General features: G+C 49.9%; 1 protein-coding gene across 1 annotated transcript in view; it reads right to left on the minus strand.

Annotated features, from left to right (window-relative positions):
• gbe1a (glucan (1,4-alpha-), branching enzyme 1a) overlaps positions 1-23,235 on the minus strand; it is a 177,107-nt gene that overhangs the window by 133,768 nt on the left and 20,104 nt on the right. Inside the window, exon 2 of the mRNA XM_052520135.1 lies at positions 10,282-10,451. Within this exon, the coding sequence (XP_052376095.1) occupies positions 10,282-10,451 (170 nt within the window). The remainder of the gene's footprint in view (positions 1-10,281; positions 10,452-23,235) is intronic.

Raw genomic sequence — 23,235 nt, forward strand, 5'->3', positions numbered from 1 at the left:
CTTCATCTACACTGATTGAAGTGGATTTATCCTGTCTCCTCCCCTTCATCTACACTGACTGAAGTGGATTTAACCTGTCTCCTCCCCTTATCTACACATTTGAAGTGGATTTAACCTGTCTCCTCCCCTTCATCTTTAACCTGTCTCCTCCTCTTCATCTACACTGACTGAAGTGGATTTAACCTGTCTCCTCCCCTTCATCTTTAACCTGTCTCCTCCCTTCATCTACACTGACTGAAGTGGATTTAACCTGTCTCCTCCTTTATCTACACATTTGAAGTGGATTTAACCTGTCTCCTCCCCTTTATCTACACATTTGAAGTGGATTTAACCTGTCTCCTCCCCTTTATCTACACATTTGAAGTGGATTTAACCTGTGACATCGATAAGGGATCATAGCTTTCACCTGGATTCACCTGGTCTACTGTATGTCAAGGAAAGAGCAGGTGCCCCCCCACACTGGCCAGTTTATTAGGTACACCCATCTAGTACTGGGTCGGACCCCCCTTTGCCTCCAGAACAGCCTGAATTCTTTGGATGTCGGAAATGTTCCACGGAGATGTTAGTCCATTCTGACGCGATGGCATCACCGTCCATCTCGTCCCAAAGATACTGGGTTTGGACAACAACACCTTCCCTCTCGCCCCAAAGACACTGGGTTTGGTCAACAACACCGTCCATCTCGTCCCAAAGATACTGGGTTTGGACAACAACACCGTCCATCTCGTCCCAAAGATACTGGGTTTGGACCTGAACACCTTCCCTCTCGTCCCAAAGATGAACTGGGTTTGGACTGCCAACACCTTCCATCTTGTCCCAAAGACACTGGGTTTGGTCAACAACACCGTCCATCTCGTCCCAAAGATACTGGGTTTGGACTGCCAACACCTTCCATCTCGTCCCAAAGATACTGGGTTTGGACTGCCAACACCTTCCATCTTGTCCCAAAGACACTGGGTTTGGTCAACAACACCTTCCATCTCGTCCCAAAGACACTGGGTTTGGTCAACAACACCTTCCATCTCGTCCCAAAGACACTGGGTTTGGACTACAACACCTTCCATCTCGTCCCAAAGACACTGGGTTTGGTCAACAACACCTTCCATCTCGTCCCAAAGACACTGGGTTTGGACAACAACACCGTCCATCTCGTCCCAAAGATACTGGGTTTGGTCAACAACACTGTCCATCTCATCCCAAAGACACTTAGTTTGGACTGCGAACACCTTCCATCTCGTCCCAAAGACACTGGGTTTGGACTGTCGAACACCTTCCATCTCGTCCCAAAGATACTTGGTTTGAACTGCGAACACCTTCCCTCTCGTCCCAAAGATATTGGGATTGGACTGCCAAAACCTCCCTCTCGTCCCAAAGATACAGGGTTTGGACAACAACACCTTCCACCTCGTCCCAAAGATACTGGGTTTGGTCAACAACACCTTCCATCTCGTCCCAAAGATACTGGGATTGGACTGCCAAAACCTTCCCTCTCGTCCCAAAGATACTGGGTTTGGACAACAACACCTTCCATCTCGCCCCAATGATACTGGGTTTGGTCAACAACACCTTCCATCTCGTCCCAAAGATACTGGGTTTGGTCAACAACACCTTCCATCTCGTCCCAGAGATACTGGGTTTGGTCAACAACACCTTCCATCTCATCCCAAAGACACTGGGTTTGGATTTAACACCACCTTCCCTCTCATCCCAAAGACACTGGGTTCGGTCCCCAACACCACCTTCCCTTTCGTCCCAAAGATACTGGGTTTGGTCAACACCACCTTCCTCTCGTCCCAAAGATACTGGGTTTGGTCAACACCACCTTCCATCTCGTCCCAAAGACACTGGGTTCGGTCAACACCACCTTCCTCTCGTCCCAAAGACACTGGGTTTGGTCAACACCACCTTCCCTCTCGTCCCAAAAATACTGGGTTTGGTCTTTAACACTGTCCATCTCGTCCCAAAGACATTGGGTTCGGTCAACAACACCTTCCATCTCGTCCCAAAGATACTGGGTTTGGACTGCCAACACCTTCCATCTCGTCCCAAAGATACTGGGTTTGGTCAACAACACAGTCCATCTCGTCAAAAAAGACACTGGGTTTGGTCAACAACACCTTCCATCTCGTCCCAAAGATACTGGGTTTGGACTGCTTCAACACCTTCCATCTCGTCCCAAAGATACTGGGTTTGGACAACAACACCTTCCATCTCGTCCCAAAGATACTGGGTTTGGACTGCGAACACCTTCCCTCTCGTCCCAAAGATACTGGGTTTGGACTGCCAACACCTTCCCTCTCGTCCCAAAGACACTGGGTTTGGACTGCGAACACCTTCCCTCTCGTCCCAAAGATACTGGGTTTGGACTGCGAACACCTTCCCTCTCGTCCCAAAGATACTGGGTTTGGTCAACAACACCTTCCCTCTCGTCCCAAAGACACTGGGTTTGGACTGCGAACACCTTCCCTCTCGTCCCAAAGATACTGGGTTTGGTCAACAACACCTTCCCTCTCGTCCCAAAGACACTGGGTTTGGACTGCGAACACCTTCCATCTCGTCCCAAAGATACTTGGTTTGGACTGCGAACACCTTCCCTCTCGTCCCAAAGATACTGGGTTTGGAAAACAACACCTTCCATCTCGTCCCAAAGATACTGGGATTGGACTGCCAACACCTTCCCTCTCGTCCCAAGGATACTGGGTTTGGACAACAACACCTTCCATCTTGTCCCAAAGATACTGGGTTTTGGTCAACAACACCTTCCTCTCGTCCCAAAGATACTGGGTTTGGTCAACAACACCTTCCATCTCGTCCCAGAGATACTGGGTTTGGTCAACACCACCTTACATCTCGTCCCAAAGACACTGGGTTCCTTCAACAACACAGTCCATCTCGTCCCAAAGATACTGGGTTTGGTCAACACCACCTTCCCTCTCGTCCCAGAGATACTGGGTTTGGTCCACCACCTTCCATCTCGTCCCAAAGACACTGGGTTTGGTCAACAACACCGTCCATCTCGTCCCAAAGATACTGGGTTTGGACTGCCAACAGCACCTTCCATCTCATCCCAAAGATACTGGGTTTGGACTGCCAACACCATCCATCTCGTCCCAAAGATACTGTGTTTGGTCAACAACACCGTCCATCTCGTCCCAAAGATACCGGGTTTGGTCAACAACACCGTCCCTTCATCCCAAAGACACTGGGTTTGGACTGCCAACACCTTCCCTCTCTCCCAAAGACATTGGGTTCGGTCAACAACACCTTCCCTCTCCCCAAAGACACTGGGATTGGACTGCCTACACCTTCCCTCTCGTCCCAAAGATACTGGGTTTGGTCATCAACACCTTCCCTCTCGTCCCAAAGACACTGGGTTTGGACTGCCAACACCTTCCCTCTCGTCCCAAAGATACTGGGTTTGGACTGCCAACACCTTCCCCTCTCATCCCAAAGACACTGGGTTTGGATCAACAACACCTTCCCTCTCGTCCCAAAGACACTGGGTTTGGAAAACAACACCTTCATCTCCCCCAAAGATACTGGGTTTGGACAACAACACCTTCCATCTCGTCCCAAAGATACTGGGTTTGGTCAACAACACCTTCCATCTTGTCCCAAAGATCATGGGTTTGGACAACAACACCTTCCATCTCGTCCCAAAGATACTGGGTTTGGTCAACACCACCTTACATCTCGTCCCAAAGACACTGGGTTCGGTCACACAACACAGTCCATCTTCCCAAAGATACTGGGTTTGGTCAACAACACCTTCCATCTTGTCCCAAAGATACTGGGTTTGGACAACAACACCTTCCCTCTCGTCCCAAGGATACTGGGTTTGGACAACAACACCTCCCCTCTCATCCCAAGGATACTGGGTTTGGACTGCCAACACCGTCCATCTCGTCCCAAAGATACTGGGTTTGGTCAACCACCGTCCATCTCGCCCCAAAAGACACTGGGTTTGGTCAACAACACCTTCCATCTCGCCCCAAAGATACTGGGTTTGGACTGCCAACACCTTCCATCCGTCCCAAAGATACTGGGTTTGGACTGCCAACACCTTCCCTCTCGTCCCAAAGACACTGGGTTTGGACTGCGAACACCTTCCTCTCGTCCCAAAGATACTGGGTTTGGACTGCCAACACCTTCCCTCTCGTCCCAAAGATACTGGGTTTGGACTGCGAACACCTTCCATCTCGTCCCAAAGATACTTGGTTTGGACTGCGAACACCTTCCCTCTCGTCCCAAAGATACTGGGTTTGGTCAACAACACCTTCCATCTCGTCCCAAAGATACTGGGATTGGACTGCCAACACCTTCCCTCTCGCCCCAAGGATACTGGGTTTGGACAACAACACCTTCCATCTTGTCCCAAAGATACTGGGTTTGGTAGGGATCAACACCTTCCTCTCGTCCCAAAGATACTGGGTTTGGTCAAGGAAAACACCTTCCATCTCGTCCCAGAGATACTGGGTTTGGTCAACACCACCTTACATCTCGTCCCAAAGACACTGGGTTCGGTCAACAACACAGTCCATCTCGTCCCAAAGATACTGGGTTTGGTCAACACCACCTTCCCTCTCGTCCCAGAGATACTGGGTTTGGTCAACACCACCTTCCATCTCGTCCCAAAGACACTGGGTTTGGTCAACAACACCGTCCATCTCGTCCCAAAGATACTGGGTTTGGACTGCCAACAACACCTTCCATCTCATTCCAAAGATACTGGGTTTGGAATGCCAACACCATCCATCTCGTCCCAAAGATACTGGGTTTGGTCAACAACACCTTCCATCTCGTCCCAAAGACACTGGGTTTGGACTGCCAACACCTTCCCTCTCGTCCCAAAGACACTGGGTTTGGTCAACAACACCTTCCATCTCGTCCCAAAGACACTGGGTTTGGACTGCCAACACCTTCCCTCTCGTCCCAAAGATACTGGGTTTGGTCAACAACACCGTCCATCTCGTCCCAAAGACACTGGGTTTGGACTGCCAACACCTTCCCTCTCGTCCCAAAGATACTGGGTTTGGACTGCCAACACCTTCCCTCTCGTCCCAAAGACACTGGGTTTGGACAACAACACCTTCCCTCTCGTCCCAAAGACACTGGGTTTGGACAACAACACCTTCCATCTCGTCCCAAAGATACTGGGTTTGGACAACAACACCTTCCATCTCGTCGCAAAGATACTGGGTTTGGTCAACAACACCTTCCATCTTGTCCCAAAGATACTGGGTTTGGACAACAACACCTTCCATCTCGTCCCAAAGATACTGGGTTTGGACTGCCAACACCGTCCATCTCGTCCCAAAGATACTGGGTTTGGACAACAACACCTTCCCTCTCGTCCCAAGGATACTGGGTTTGGACAACAACACCTTCCTCTCGTCCCAAAGATACTGGGTTTGGACAACAACACCTTCCCTCTCGACCCAAAGATACTGGGTTTGGACTGCCAACACCGTCCATCTCGTCCCAAAGATACTGGGTTTGGTCAACAACACCTTCCATCTCGTCCCAAAGATACTGGGATTGGACTGCCAACACCTTCCCTCTCGCCCCAAAGATACTGGGTTTGGTCAACACCACCGTCCATCTCGTCGCAAAGACAATGGGTTTGGACTACGAACACCTTCCCTCTCGTCCCAAAGACACTGGGTTTGGACTGCGAACACCTTCCATCTCGTCCCAAAGATACTGGGTTTGGTCAACAACACCTTCCCTCTCGTCCCAAAGATACTGGGTTTGGTCAACAACACCTTCCCTCTCGTCCCAAAGATACTGGGTTTGGTCAACAACACCTTCCATCTCGTCCCAAAGATACTGGGTTTGGTCAACAACACCTTCCATCTCGTCCCAAAGATACTGGGTTTGGTCAACAACACCTTCCATCTCGTCCCAAAGATACTGGGTTTGGTCAACAACACCTTCCCTCTCGTCCCAAAGACACTGGGTTTGGTCAACAACACCTTCCTCTCGTCCCAGAGATACTGGGTTTGGTCAACACCACCTTCCATCTCGTCCCAAAGACACTGGGTTCGGTCAACAACACCGTCCATCTCGTCCCAAAGATACTGGGTTTGGTCAACAACACCGTCCATCTCGTCCCAGAGATACTGGGTTTGGTCAACAACACCGTCCATCTCGTCCCAAAGATACTGGGTTTGGTCAACAACACCGTCCATCTCGTCCCAAAGATACTGGGTTTGGTCAACAACACCGTCCATCTCGCCCCAGAGATACTGGGTTTGGTCAACAACACCGTCCATCTCGCCCCAAAGATACTGGGTTTGGTCAACAACACCGTCCATCTCGTCCCAGAGATACTGGGTTTGGTCAACAACACCGTCCATCTCGCCCCAAAGATACTGGGTTTGGTCAACAACACCGTCCATCTCGTCCCAGAGATACTGGGTTTGGTCAACAACACCGTCCATCTCGTCCCAGAGATACTGGGTTTGGTCAACAACACCGTCCATCTCGTCCCAGAGATACTGGGTTTGGTCAACAACACCGTCCATCTCGTCCCAGAGATACTGGGTTTGGTCAACAACACCGTCCATCTCGTCCCAAAGATACTGGGTTTGGTCAACAACACCTTCCCTCTCGTCCCAAAGATACTGGGTTTGGTCAACAACACCTTCCATCTCGTCCCAAAGACACTGGGTTTGGTCAACAACACCGTCCATCTCGCCCCAAAGATACTGGGTTTGGTCAACAACACCTTCCATCTTGTCCCAAAGATACTGGGTTTGGACAACAACACCTTCCCTCTCGTCCCAAGGATACTGGGTTTGGACTGCCAACACCTTCCTCTCGTCCCAAAGATACTGGGTTTGGACTGCCAACACCGTCCATCTCGTCCCAAAGATACTGGGTTTGGTCAACAACACCGTCCATCTCGTCCCAAAAAAGACACTGGGTTTGGTCAACAACACCTTCCATCTCGTCCCAAAGATACTGGGTTTGGACTGCCAACACCTTCCATCTCGTCCCAAAGATACTGGGTTTGGACTGCCAACACCTTCCCTCTCGTCCCAAAGACACTGGGTTTGGACTGCAACACCTTCCTCTCGTCCCAAAGATACTGGGATTGGACTGCCAACACCTTCCCTCTCGTCCCAAAGATACTGGGTTTGGACTGCGAACACCTTCCATCTCGTCCCAAAGATACTTGGTTTGGACTGCGAACACCTTCCCTCTCGTCCCAAAGATACTGGGTTTGGAAAACAACACCTTCCATCTCGTCCCAAAGATACTGGGATTGGACTGCCAACACCTTCCCTCTCGTCCCAAAGATACTGGGTTTGGACAACAACACCTTCCATCTCGTCCCAAAGATACTGGGTTTGGTCAACAACACCTTCCATCTCGTCCCAAAGATACTGGGTTTGGTCAACAACACCTTCCATCTCGTCCCAGAGATACTGGGTTTGGTCAACACCACCTTACATCTCGTCCCAAAGACACTGGGTTCGGTCAACAACACAGTCCATCTCGTCCCAAAGACACTGGGTTTGGTCAACACCACCTTCCATCTCGTCCCAAAGATACTGGGTTTGGTCAACACCACCTTCCATCTCGTCCCAAAGACACTGGGTTTGGTCAACAACACCGTCCATCTCGTCCCAAAGATACTGGGTTTGGACAACAACACCTTCCATCTCGTCCCAAAGATACTGGGATTGGACTGCCAACACCATCCATCTCGTCCCAAAGATACTGGGTTTGGACAACAACACCTTCCATCTCGTCCCAGAGATACTTGGTTTGGACTGCGAACACCTTCCCTCTCGTCCCAAAGACACTGGGTTTGGTCAACAACACCTTCCATCTCGTCCCAAAGACACTGGGTTTGGACTGCCAACACCTTCCCTCTCGTCCCAAAGATACTGGGTTTGGTCAACAACACCGTCCATCTCGTCCCAAAGACACTGGGTTTGGACTGCCAACACCTTCCCTCTCGTCCCAAAGATACTGGGTTTGGACGCCAACACCTTCCCTCTCGTCCCAAAGACACTGGGTTTGGACAACAACACCTTCCCTCTCGTCCCAAAGACACTGGGTTTGGACAACAACACCTTCCATCTCGTCCCAAAGATACTGGGTTTGGACAACAACACCTTCCATCTCGTCGCAAAGATACTGGGTTTGGTCAACAACACCTTCCATCTTGTCCCAAAGATACTGGGTTTGGACAACAACACCTTCCATCTCGTCCCAAAGATACTGGGTTTGGACTGCCAACACCGTCCATCTCGTCCCAAAGATACTGGGTTTGGACAACAACACCTTCCCTCTCGTCCCAAGGATACTGGGTTTGGACAACAACACCTTCCCTCTCGTCCCAAAGATACTGGGTTTGGACAACAACACCTTCCTCTCGACCCAAAGATACTGGGTTTGGACTGCCAACACCGTCCATCTCGTCCCAAAGATACTGGGTTTGGTCAACAACACCTTCCATCTCGTCCCAAAGATACTGGGATTGGACTGCCAACACCTTCCCTCTCGTCCCAAAGATACTGGGTTTGGTCAACACCACCGTCCATCTCGTCGCAAAGACAATGGGTTTGGACTGCGAACACCTTCCCTCTCGTCCCAAAGACACTGGGTTTGGACTGCGAACACCTTCCCTCTCGTCCCAAAGACACTGGGTTTGGTCAACAACACCTTCCCTCTCGTCCCAAAGATACTGGGTTTGGTCAACAACACCTTCCCTCTCGTCCCAAAGATACTGGGTTTGGTCAACAACACCTTCCATCTCGTCCCAAAGATACTGGGTTTGGTCAACAACACCTTCCCTCTCGTCCCAAAGATACTGGGTTTGGACAACAACACCTTCCCTCTCGTCCCAAAGATACTGGGTTTGGTCAACAACACCTTCCCTCTCGTCCCAAAGACACTGGGTTTGGTCAACAACACCTTCCCTCTCGTCCCAAAGATACTGGGTTTGGTCAACAACACCTTCCATCTCGTCCCAAAGACAACCCGGTCAACAACACCGTCCATCTCGTCCCAAAGATACTGGGTTTGGTCAACAACACCGTCCATCTCGTCCCAGAGATACTGGGTTTGGTCAACAACACCGTCCATCTCGTCCCAAAGATACTGGGTTTGGTCAACAACACCGTCCATCTCGTCCCAAAGATACTGGGTTTGGTCAACAACACCGTCCATCTCGTCCCAGAGATACTGGGTTTGGTCAACAACACCGTCCATCTCGTCCCAAAGATACTGGGTTTGGTCAACAACACCGTCCATCTCGTCCCAGAGATACTGGGTTTGGTCAACAACACCGTCCATCTCGTCCCAAAGATACTGGGTTTGGTCAACAACACCGTCCATCTCGTCCCAGAGATACTGGGTTTGGTCAACAACACCGTCCATCTCGTCCCAGAGATACTGGGTTTGGTCAACAACACCGTCCATCTCGTCCCAGAGATACTGGGTTTGGTCAACAACACCGTCCATCTCGTCCCAGAGATACTGGGTTTGGTCAACAACACCGTCCATCTCGTCCCAAAGATACTGGGTTTGGTCAACACCACCTTCCATCTCGTCCCAAAGATACTGGGTTTGGTCAACACCACCTTCCATCTCGTCCCAAAGACACTGGGTTCGGTCAACAACACCGTCCATCTCGTCCCAAAGACACTGGGTTTGGTCAACAACACCGTCCATCTCGTCCCAAAGACACTGGGTTTGGTCAACAACAATACGCTGTGGCGTTCAATCGTTGCTCAGCTGGTATCAAGGGACCTTCACTTTCCTGAATGGGGTGATGTACCTAAGAAACTGTCCGGTCAGGGTGTGTATATGTACGCATGCCTGCGCTAGCGATAAGGAAAGTGTATGTGTGTGTTCTCGTCCGCCCGTGTGTGTGTGTGTGTGTGTTCTCGTCCGCCCGAGTGTGTGTGTGTGTGTGTGTGTTCTCGTCCGCCCGAGTGTGTGTGTGTGTGTGTGTTCTCGTCCGCCCGAGTGTGTGTGTGTGTGTTCTCGTCCGCCCGAGTGTGTGTGTGTGTGTGTTCTCGTCCGCCCGAGTGTGTGTGTGTGTGTTCTCGTCCGCCCGAGTGTGTGTGTGTGTTCTCGTCCGCCCGAGTGTGTGTGTGTGTGTGTGTTCTCGTCCGCCCGAGTGTGTGTGTGTTCTCGTCCGACTGTGTGTGTGTGTTCTCGTCTTCCTGTGTGTGTGTGTGTTCTCGTCCGCCCGAGTGTGTGTGTGTTCTCGTCCGACCGCGTGTGTGTGTTCTCGTCCTCCGGTGTGTGTGTACTTACTGAAGTCCCCAGTGAGGAACAAGGCCTGAGCTCCCGGAGCCCACTCTCTGAACATCAGGCTGTTATTAGCCTGTCTCTGGACACCATAGGACATGTAACTCCTGGTGAAGTCATCAAAACTCCCCTCAGCCTCCTCCAACTTAGACAACCTCTCAGTGAACAACTGGTACCTACAGAGAGAGAGAGAGAGAGAGATGGTGAAAGACGTTAGTACACACACACATTAACGAAGCCTTCAGAGAACTACGTTATAAAACCCGATAAATAAATAAAAACGGACTGGTGGGAAAGAGAGTGGCCTCCATTGGAGATAACATGGAGTACAGATAACATGGATTTTCCCCTGCTCCAGTCCCTGCTCCAGTCCCTGATCCTGCTCCAGTCCCTGATCCTGATCCTGTTCCAGTCCCTGATCCTGTTCCAGTCGCTGATCCTGTCCCTGCTCCAGTCCCTGATCCTGTCCCTGCTCCAGTCCCTGATCCTGCCCCTGCTCCAGTCCCTGATCCAGCCCCTGCTCCAGTCCCTGATCCTGTTCCAGCCCCTGCTCCAGTCCCTGATCCTGTTCCAGCCCCTGCTCCAGTCCCTGATCCTGTTCCAGTCCCTGCTCCAGTCCCTGATCCTGTTCCAGTCCCTGCCCCAGTCCCTGCTCCAGTCCCTGCCCCAGTCCCAGTCCCTGCTCCAGTCCCTGATCCTGTTCCAGTCCCTGCTCCAGTCCCTGATCCTGTTCCAGTCCCTGCTCCAGTCCCTGATCCTGTTCCAGTCCCTGCTCCAGTCCCTGATCCTGCTCCAGTCCCTGATCCTGCTCCAGTCCCTGATCCAGTCCCTGCTCCAGTCCCTGCTCCAGTCCCTGATCCTGCTCCAGTCCCTGCTCCTGCTCCAGTCCCTGCTCCTGCTCCAGTCCCTGATCCTGCTCCAGTCCCTGCTCCTGCCCCAGTCCCTGCTCCTGCTCCAGTCCCTGCTCCTGCTCCAGTCCCTGCTCCTGCTCCAGTCCCTGCTCCTGCTCCAGTCCCTGCTCCTGCTCCAGTCCCTGTCCCTGCACCAGCTCCAGTCCCTGTCCCCGCTCCAGTCCCTGCCCCAGTCCCTGTCCCTGCACCAGTTCCTGCTCTAGTCCCTGCACCAGTCCCCGCTCCAGTCCCTGTCCCTGCACCAGTTCCTGCTTAAAGTCCATTAACATTGACCCACTGTGGTTGACATTTAGCTCCATTACCATTAGACCCACTGTGGTTGACATTTAGCGACATTACCATTAGACCCACTGTGGTTGACATTTAGCGACATTACCATTAGACCCACTGTGGTTGACATTTAGCTGACATTACCATTAGACCCACTGTGGTTGACATGTCAAGCGACATTACCATTGGACCCACTGTGGTTGACATGTAGCGACATTACCATTGGACCCACTGTGGTTGACATGTAGCGACATTACCATTGGACCCACTGTGGTTGACATGTAGCGACATTACCATTGGACCCACTGTGGTTGACATGTAGCGACATTACCATTGGACCCACTGTGGTTGACATGTAGCGACATTACCATTAGACCCACTGTGGTTGACATGTAGCGACATTACCATTAGACCCACTGTGGTTGACATGTAGCGACATTACCATTAGACCCACTGTGGTTGACATTTAGCGGCATTACCATTAGACCCACTGTGGTTGACATTTAGCTCCATTACCATTAGACCCACTGTGGTTGACATTTAGCTCCATTACCATTAGACCCACTGTGGTTGACATTTAGCTCCATTACCATTAGACCCACTGTGGTTGACATTTAGCTCCATTACCATTAGACCCACTGTGGTTGACATTTAGCTCCATTACCATTAGACCCACTGTGGTTGACATTTAGCTCCATTACCATTAGACCCACTGTGGTTGACATTTAGCTCCATTACCATTAGACCCACTGTGGTTGACATTTATCTCCATTACCATTAGACCCACTGTGGTTGACATTTATCTCCATTACCATTAGACCCACTGTGGTTGACATTTAGCTCCATTACCATTAGACCCACTGTGGTTGACATTTAGCTCCATTACCATTAGACCCACTGTGGTTGACATTTAGCTACATTACCATAGGACACACTGTGGTTGACATTTAGCTACATTACCATTAGACCCACTGTGGTTGACATTTAGCTACATTACCATTAGACCCACTGTGGTTGACATTTAGCTGCATTACCATTAGACCCACTGTGGTTGACATTTAGCTCCATTACCATAGGACACAGTGGTTGACGTTTAGCTCCATTACCATTAGACACATTGTGGTTGACATTTAGCTACATTACCATTAGACCCACTGTGGCTGACATTTAGCTACATTACCATTAGACCCACTGTGGTTGACATTTAGCTCCATTACCATTAGACACACTGTGGTTGACATTTAGCACCATTACCATTAGACACACTGTGGTTGACATTTAGCTCCATTACCATTAGACACACTGTGGTTGACATTTAGCTACATTACCATTAGACCCACTGTGGCTGACATTTAGCTACATTACCATTAGACCCACTGTGGTTGACATTTAGCTCCATTACCATTAGACCCACTGTGGCTGACATTTAGCTCCATTACCATTAGACGCACTGTGGTTGACATTTAGCTCCATTACCATTAGACCCACTGTGGTTGACATTTAGCTCCATTACCATTAGACCCACTGTGGTTGACATTTAGCTCCATTACCATTAGACCCACTGTGGTTGACATTTAGCTCCATTACCATTAGACCCACTGTGGTTGACATTTAGCTCCATTACCATTAGACCCACTGTGGTTGACATTTAGCTCCATTACCATTAGACCCACTGTGGTTCACATTTAGCTACATTACCATTAGACCCACTGTGGCTGACATTTAGCTACATTACCATTAGACCCACTGTGGTTGACATTTATCTCCATTACCATTAGACCCACTGTGGTTGACATTTATCTCCATTACCATTAGACCCACTGTGGTTGACATTTAGCTCCATTACCATTAGACCCACTGTGGTTGACATTTAGCTCCATTACCATTAGACCCACTGTGGTTGACATTTAGCTCCATTACCATTAGACCCACTGTGGTTGACATTTAGCTCCATTACCATTAGACCCACTGTGGTTGACATTTAGCTACATTACCATAGGACACACTGTGGTTGACATTTAGCTACATTACCATTAGGCCCACTGTGGTTAACATTTAGCTGCATTACCATTAGACCCACTGTGGTTGACATTTAGCTACATTACCATTAGACCCACTGTGGTTGACATTTAGCTCCATTACCATAGGACACACTGTGGTTGACATTTAGCTCCATTACCATTAGACACACCAGAGTTCACATTTAGCTACATTACCATTAGACCCACTGTGGCTGACATTTAGCTGCATTACCATTAGACACACTGTGGTTGACATTTAGCTACATTACCATAGGACACACTGTGGTTGACATTTAGCTAGATTACCATTAGACTCACTGTGGTTGACATTTAGCTGCATTACCATTAGACCCACTGTGGTTGACATTTAGCTACATTACCATTAGACCCACTGTGGTTGACATTTAGCTACATTACCATTAGACCCACTGTGGTTGACATTTAGCTACATTACCATTAGACCCACTGTGGTTGACATGTAGCTACATTACCATTAGACCCACTGTGGTTGACATGTAGCTACATTACCATTAGACCCACTGTGGTTGACATTTAGCTACATTACCATTAGACCCACTGTGGTTGACATTTAGCTCCATTACCATTAGACCCACTGTGGTTGACATTTAGCTCCATTACCATTAGACCCACTGTGGTTGACATTTAGCTCCATTACCATTAGACCCACTGTGGTTGACATTTAGCTACATTACCATAGGACACACTGTGGTTGACATTTAGCTACATTACCATTAGACCCACTGTGGTTGACATTTAGCTACATTACCATTAGACCCACTGTGGTTGACATTTAGTTTATTACCATTAGACACACTGTGGTTGACATTTAGCTACATTACCATTAGACCCACTGTGGCTGACATTTAGCTACATTACCATAGGACACACTGTGGTTGACATTTAGCTCCATTACCATTAGACCCACTGTGGTTGACATTTAGCTCCATTACCATTAGACCCACTGTGGTTGACATTTAGCTCCATTACCATTAGACCCACTGTGGTGACATTTAGCTACATTACCATAGGACACACTGTGGTTGACATTTAGCTACATTACCATTAGACCCACTGTGGTTTACATTTAGCTACATTACCATTAGACCCACTGTGGTTGACATTTAGCTGCATTACCATTAGACCCACTGTGGTTGACATTTAGCTCCATTACCATAGGACACAGTGGTTGACGTTTAGCTCCATTACCATTAGACACATTGTGGTTGACATTTAGCTACATTACCATTAGACCCACTGTGGCTGACATTTGCTACATTACCATTAGACCCACTGTGGTTGACATTTAGCTCCATTACCATTAGACACACTGTGGTTGACATTTAGCTCCATTACCATTAGACACACTGTGGTTGACATTTAGCTCCATTACCATTAGACACACTGTGGTTGACATTTAGCTCCATTACCATTAGACACACTGTGGTTGACATTTAGCTACATTACCATTAGACCCACTGTGGCTGACATTTAGTACATTACCATTAGACCCACTGTGGTTGACATTTAGCTCCATTACCATTAGACCCACTGTGGCTGACATTTAGCTCCATTACCATTAGACCCACTGTGGTTGACATTTAGCTCCATTACCATTAGACCCACTGTGGTTGACATTTAGCTCCATTACCATTAGACCCACTGTGGTTGACATTTAGCTCCATTACCATTAGACCCACTGTGGTTGACATTTAGCTCCATTACCATTAGACCCACTGTGGTTGACATTTAGCTACATTACCATTAGACCCACTGTGGTTGACATTTAGCTACATTACCATTAGACCCACTGTGGTTGACATTTAGCTGCATTACCATTAGACCCACTGTGGTTGACATTTAGCTACATTACCATTAGACCCACTGTGGTTGACATGTAGCTCCATTACCATAGGACACACTGTGGTTGACATTTAGCTCCATTACCATTAGACACACTGTGGTTCACATTTAGCTACATTACCATTAGACCCACTGTGGCTGACATTTAGCTACATTACCATTAGACACGCTGTGGTTGACATTTAGCTCCATTACCATTAGACCCACTGTGGCTGACATTTAGCTCCATTACCATTAGACCCACTGTGGTTGACATTTAGCTCCATTACCATTAGACCCACTGTGGTTGACATTTAGCCCATTACCATTAGACCCACTGTGGTTGACATTTAGCTCCATTACCATTAGACCCACTGTGGTTGACATTTAGCTCCATTACCATTAGACCCACTGTGGTTGACATTTAGCTCCATTACCATTAGACCCACTGTGGTTGACATTTAGCTCCATTACCATTAGACCCACTGTGGTTGACATTTAGCTCCATTACCATTAGACCCACTGTGGTTGACATTTAGCTACATTACCATAGGACACACTGTGGTTGACATTTAGCTACATTACCATTAGGCCCACTGTGGTTAACATTTAGCTGCATTACCATTAGACCCACTGTGGTTGACATTTAGCTACATTACCATTAGACCCACTGTGGTTGACATTTAGCTCCATTACCATAGGACACACTGTGGTTGACATTTAGCTCCATTACCATTAGACACACTGTGGTTCACATTTAGCTACATTACCATTAGACCCACTGTGGCTGACATTTAGCTACATTACCATTAGACCCACTGTGGTTGACATTTAGCTCCATTACCATTAGACACACTGTGGTTGACATTTAGCTACATTACCATAGGACACACTGTGGTTGACATTTAGCTAGATTACCATTAGACTCACTGTGGTTGACATTTAGCTGCATTACCATTAGACCCACTGTGGTTGACATTTAGCTACATTACCATTAGACACACTGTGGTTGACATTTAGCTACATTACCATTAGACCCACTGTGGTTGACATTTAGCTACATTACCATTAGACCCACTGTGGTTGACATTTAGCTACATTACCATTAGACACACTGTGGTTGACATTTAGCTACATTACCATTAGACCCACTGTGGCTGACATTTAGCTACATTACCATAGGACACACTGTGGTTGACATTTAGCTCCATTACCATTAGACCCACTGTGGTTGACATTTAGCTCCATTACCATTAGACCCACTGTGGTTGACATTTAGCTACATTACCATTAGACCCACTGTGGCTGCGTCTCTTATCTTCCGAAACGTGAAACTTGTTCACTTCCCTTCGTGGATTTGAAAGGAAATAATAATCTGGTGTACTCCCTTCAGCCCATGCCTCAGCCCATGCCTCAGCCCATGCCTCAGCCCATGCCTCAGCCCATGCCTCAGCCCATGCCTCAGCCCATGCCTCAGCCCATGCCTCAGCCCATGCCTCAGCCCATGCCTCAGCCCATGCTTCAGCCCATGCCGATACCAATCCAATGTTTTCAAATGTGGGGAGTAGTGAGTGAGTGTACACTTCAGGAGGAAGGAGAGGTTATTGGGACCCCGCCTATTTAACCTTTAAAAAAAAAAAAAAAAAAATGGTAATGTAGCTTAAACACACCAATTGAGTCACACACAGCATTGCCAAGACCATGGAACATAGCCCCTAGCATGACCGACAGAGACAGACCACCCACACACACACACACACCAACCAACTCTCTCTACTGTTATCCAGTGTGTGTGTGTGTGTGTGTGTGTGTGTGTGTGTGTGTGTGTGTTGTGTCCGATTCAACGAACAACAACTGAAGAGAGAAAGGCTGTGAATAAAACATTCAAATGTTGTTAATTACCTCTCAGTGTATTCCATGTTACCCTCTCTCTGTGTGTGTGTGTGTGTGTCAACCCATCAGTGTTTCTGTTTTAATGAGCTCAGTATAGACCTCCAGAGACAACCTATCACATCCTCCCTGTCACCATCACACTACAGAGGTCACACAGAGGTCACACAAACACTTGGGAGGCACACACACAAACATCTCTCTAAGGAGATGCAGCTAACACTCATACACAACCTCCGACCGGGCCTGTATTGATCTCACACACACACACACACACACACACACACACACACACACACACACACACACACACACACACACACACACACACACAGGACTGTCTGACAAGACATTCCGGCCCAGGGCCACGTGTGACCCAGGCAAAACCCGGCCCAGGGCCACGTGTGACCCAGGCAAAGAGCGGCCCAGGGCCACGTGTGACCCAGGCAAAGAGCGGCCCAGGGCCACGTGTGACCCAGGTAAAGACCGGCCCAGGGCCACGTGTGACCCAGGTAAAGACCTATTCCCAGGGCCACGTGTGACCCAGGTAGACCAGAGCCCAGGGCCACGTGTGACCCAGGTAAAGACCGGCCCAGGGCCACGTGTGACCCAGGTAAAGACCGGCCCAGGGCCACGTATTGACCCAGGTAAAGACCGGCCCAGGGCCACGTTTGACCCAGGTAAAGACCGGCCCAGGGCCACGTTTGACCCAGGTAAAGACCGGCCCAGGGCCACGTGTGACCCAGGTAAAGACCGGCCCAGGGCCACGTGTGACCCAGGTAAAGACAGCCCAGGGCCACGTTTGACCCAGGTAAAGACCGGCCCAGGGCCACGTGTGACCCAGGTAAAGACCGGCCCAGGGCCACGTATGACCCAGGTAAAGACCGGCCCAGGGCCACGTGTGACCCAGGTAAAAGCCGGCCCAGGCCACGTGTGACCAGGTAAAGACCGGCCCAGGGCCACGTGTGACCCAGGTAAAGACCGGCCCAGGGCCACGTGTGACCCAGGTAAAGACCGGCCCAGGGCCACGTGTGACCCAGGCAAAGACCGGCCCAGGGCCACGTGTGACCCAGGCAAAGACCGGCCCAGGGCCACGTGTGACCCAGGTAAAGACCAGAGCCCAGGGCCACGTGTGACCCAGGTAAAGACCGGCCCAGGGCCACGTGTGACCCAGGCAAAGACCGGCCCAGGGCCACGTGTGACCCAGGCAAAAGAGCCGGCCCAGGGCCACGTGTGACCCAGGCAAAGAGCGGCCCAGGGCCACGTGTGACCCAGGTAAAGACCGGCCCAGGGCCACGTGTGACCCAGGCAAAGACCGGCCCAGGGCCACGTTTGACCAGGCAAAGACCGGCCCAGGGTCACGTGTGACCCAGGCAAAGACCGGCCCAGGGCCACGTGTGACCCAGGTAAAAGACCGGCCCAGGGCCACGTGTGACCCAGGTAAAAGACCGGCCCAGGGCCACGTTTGACCCAGGTAAAGACCGGCCCAGGGCCACGTTTGACAGATGGCTTCAACCCAATAGTGTGTAACACCAGTGACATCAGCTTATCATTTTTCATATAGAATAATGATTCTGTTATATCTATATGTTAAGAAGGAAAGCATGAATTTCCCTGATAGGATCTCTCAGTCTATATGTGCTCCTATTTAGGGCAGGAGGTTGTGTGTGTGTGTGTGTGTGTCTGTTAACACCTCAGAAGTCACTGCCAAATCCGCAAGCTGGATCACCGTGACTCAGTGCTTTTGACCGACCAAACAGAGACACAGGACTCCGCGCCCCCATCTCTCCCCGTGACACTCATTCAGAATTTTTTCCAACACACATTCTGGAGTATCTCCTATCATTGGCACCTGCTCACGAGCGTCAATCGGCTCATCGTGACCAAGTGATTTCCATAGGACAGGACACACGACTTGGAAAGCCCCCCGTCCTCCCATTTACACAGACAGACAGACAGACACACTCAGGAGCATCAACCTATCACACTGGCTTATAGCACAGGATTGTTGAATACTCGTTTCTGATTGGGACAAATAGTAAGCTCAAAAGTATTGGGACAGTGAGAACTGTTTTGTTGTTTTGGTTCTGTACTCCAAGCACTTTGGATTTGAAATGATACAATGACTATGGCACCCTATTCCCTATATAGTGCACTATTTTAGACCAGAGCCCTATGGAACCCTATTCCCTATGTAGTGCACTATTTTAGACCAGAGCCCTATGGCACCCTATTCCCTATATAGTGCACTACTTTAGACCAGAGCCCTATGGAACCCTATTCCCTATATAGTGCACTATTTTAGACTAGAGCCCTATGGAACCCTATTCCCTATGTAGTGCACTATTTTAGACCAGAGCCCTATGGCACCCTATTCCCTATATAGTGCACTACTTTAGACCAGAGCCCTATGGAACCCTATTCCCTATATAGTGCACTACTTTAGGCCAGAGCCCTATGGCACCCTATTCCCTATATAGTGCACTACTTTAGACCAGAGCCCTATGGCACCCTATTCCCTATATAGTGCACTACTTTAGACCAGAGCCCTATGGAACCCTATTCCCTATGTAGTGTACTACTTTAGACCAGAGCCCTATGGAACCCTATTCCCTATATAGTGCACTACTTTAGACCAGAGCCCTATGGAACCCTATTCCCTATGTAGTGCACTACTTTAGACCAGAGCCCTATGGAACCCTATTCCCTATATAGTGCACTACTTTAGACCAGAGCCCTATGGCACCCTATTCCCTATTTAGTGTACTACTTTAGACCAGAGCCCTATGGCACCCTATTCCCTATATAGTGTACTACTTTAGACCAGAGCCCTATGGCACCCTATTCCCTATATAGTGCACTACTTTAGACCAGAGCCCTATGGAACCCTATTCCCTATATAGTGCACTACTTTAGACCAGAGCCCTATGGAACCCTATTCCCTATATAGTGCACTACTTTAGACCAGAGCCCTATGGAACCCTATTCCCTATATAGTGTACTACTTTAGACCAGAGCCCTATGGAACCCTATTCCCTATATATAGTGCACTACATTAGACCAGAGCCCTATGGAACCCTATTCCCTATATAGTGCACTACATTAGACCAGAGCCCTATGGAACCCTATTCCCTATATAGTGCACTACTTTAGACCAGAGCCCTATGGAACCCTATATAGTGCACTACTTTAGACCAGAGCCCTGTGGCACCCTATTCCCTATATAGTGCACTACTTTAGACCAGGGCCCTATGGAACCCTATTCCCTATATAGTGCACTACTTTAGACCAGAGCCCTATGGAACCCTATTCCCTATATAGTGCACTACTTTAGACCAGAGCCCTATGGAACCCTATTCCCTATATAGTGCACTACTTTAGACCAGGGCCCTATGGAACCCTATTCCCTATATAGTGCACTACTTTAGACCAGGGCCCTATGGAACCCTATTCCCTATATAGTGCACTACTTTAGACCAGAGCCCTATGGAACCCTATTCCCTATATAGTGCACTATAGTGTACTAATAAATGTTTGGGGCAGCAGTACTTCGCTGGATTTGGTGGAGTTTGCCGTTTAAATGGAAATGTGTTTTTGTGTAGAATGAGCATATATTTCACATTGAAACTGAGAGTGTTTTGATGTGTGACATTTTGGTAATTTCTTTTGAGTGAATAGGGTGAAAATAAAATTGTTTTCTAATTTGTTTCCAGATAGATGGATGCATAGTGACTAGGGTATCCTGGATGTTTAAACTGCATAGTGACTAGGGTATCCTGGATGTTTAAACTGCATAGTGACTAGGGTATCCTAGATGTTTAAACTGCATAGTGATTAGGGTATCCTGGATGTTTAAACTGCATAGTGACTAGGGTATCCTGGATGTTTAAACTGCATAGTGACTAGGGTATCCTGGACGTTTAAACTGCATAGTGACTAGGGTATCCTGGATGTTTAAACTGCATAGTGACTAGGGTATCCTGGATGTTTAAACTGCATAGTGACTAGGGTATCCTGGACGTTTAAACTGCATAGTGACTAGGGTATCCTGGATGTTTAAACTGCATACTTTAAACCTTAATTATTCCTCTGAGAGGAGAGAGGCAGGACAGACAGGCTCTCGCCTCGCCTCTGTTCTGCTTTGTTCTTAATTAATCTATTGAGACTCAAGTTGACACTCATGAAGAACACGTCGACACAAACTTGTGCTGCAAACATCCCATCCCTCTCCTCCAAGGGGACGCCAAACTTCAAGGTTGTATATACACATGGTACGTCGGCCCCCCACCAGGGCGTCTGGTATGTCGGCCCCCCACCAGGCGTCTGATACGTCGGCCCCCCAACCAGGGCGTCTAAACGTCGGCCCCCACCAGGGCGTCTGGCACGTCGGAACCCCACCAGGGCGTCTGGCACGTCGGAACCCCACCAGGGCGTCTGGCACGTCGGAACCCCACCAGGGCGTCTGGCACGTCGGACCCCCACCAGGGCGTCTGGCACGTCGGACCCCCACCAGGGCGTCTGGCACGTCGGACCCCCACCAGGGCGTGACTACGTCGGACCCCACCAGGGCGTCTGGCAAACTGCGGACCCCCACCAGGGCGTCTGGCACGTCGGACCCCCACCAGGGAGTCTGGCACGTCGGTCCCCCACCAGGGCGTCTGGCACGTCGGCCCCCCACCAGGGCGTCTGGCACGTCGGCCCCCCACCAGGGCGTCTGGCACGTCGGCCCCCCACCAGGGCGTCTGGCACGTCGGCCCCCACCAGGGCGTCTGGCACGTCGGCCCCCCACCAGGGCGTCTGGCACGTCGGCCCCCACCAGAGGGCTGCATAGCGTCTGGCACGTCGGCCCCCCACCAGGGCGTCTGGCACGTCGGCCCCCACCAGGGCGTCTGGCACGTCGGCCCCCACCAGGGCGTCTGGCACGTCGGCCCCCCACCAGGCGTCTGGCACGTCGGCCCCCCACCAGGCGTCTGGTACCCGGACCCCCACCAGGGCGTCTGGCACGTCGGCCCCCCACCAGGGCGTCTGGTACGTCGGCCCCCACCAGGGCGTCTGGTACGTCGGCCCCCCACCAGGGCGTCTGGTACGTCGGCCCCCCACCAGGGCGTCTGGTACGTCGGCCCCCCACCAGGGCGTCTGGCATAGTCGGCCCCCACCAGGGCGTCTGGTACGTCGGCCCCCCACCAGGGCGTCTGGTACGTCGGCCCCCCACCAGGGCGTCTGGTACGTCGGCCCCCCACCAGGGCGTCTGGTACATCGGCCCCACACCAGGGAAAATCAAAAGAAATCAGCAAAGACCTCAAAAAAAATTGTAGACCTCCACAAGTCTGGTTCATCCTTGGGAGCAATTTCCAAACGCCTGAAGGTACCACGTTCATCTGTACAAACAATAGTACCCAAGTATAAACACCATGGGACCACGCAGCCCTAATACCGCTCAGGAAGGAGACGCGTTCTGTCTCCTAGAGATTAACATACTTTGGTGCGAAAGTGCAAATCAATCCCAGAACAACAGCAAAGGACCTTGTGAAGATGCACCATAAAAAGCCAGGCTACAGTTTGCATCTGGAGAAATGTCCTCTGAAACAAAAATGGCCATAATGACCATCATTAGGCGGAAAAGGGGGAAGCTTGCAAGCTGAAGAACACCATCCCAACAGTGAAGCACGGAGGTAGCAGCATCATGTTGTGGGGGTGCTTTGCTGCAGGAGGGACTGGTGCACTTCACAAAATAGATGACATCATGAGGAGGGGAAAATTATGTGGATATATTGAAGCAACATCTTAAGACATCAGTCAGGAAGTTAAAGCTTGGTCGCAAATGGGTCTTCCAAATGGACAATGACCCCAAGCTATACTTCTAAAGTTGTGGCAAATTGGCTTAAGCACAACAAAGTCAAGGTATTGCAGTGGCCATCACAAAGCCCTGACCTCAATCCTATAGAACATTTGTGGGCAGAAGTGAAAAAGCATGTGCGAGCAAGGAGGCCTACAAACCTGACTCAGTT

This window comes from Oncorhynchus keta, chromosome 6, assembly GCF_023373465.1.
Source record: "Oncorhynchus keta strain PuntledgeMale-10-30-2019 chromosome 6, Oket_V2, whole genome shotgun sequence".
NCBI lineage: Eukaryota > Metazoa > Chordata > Actinopteri > Salmoniformes > Salmonidae > Oncorhynchus > Oncorhynchus keta.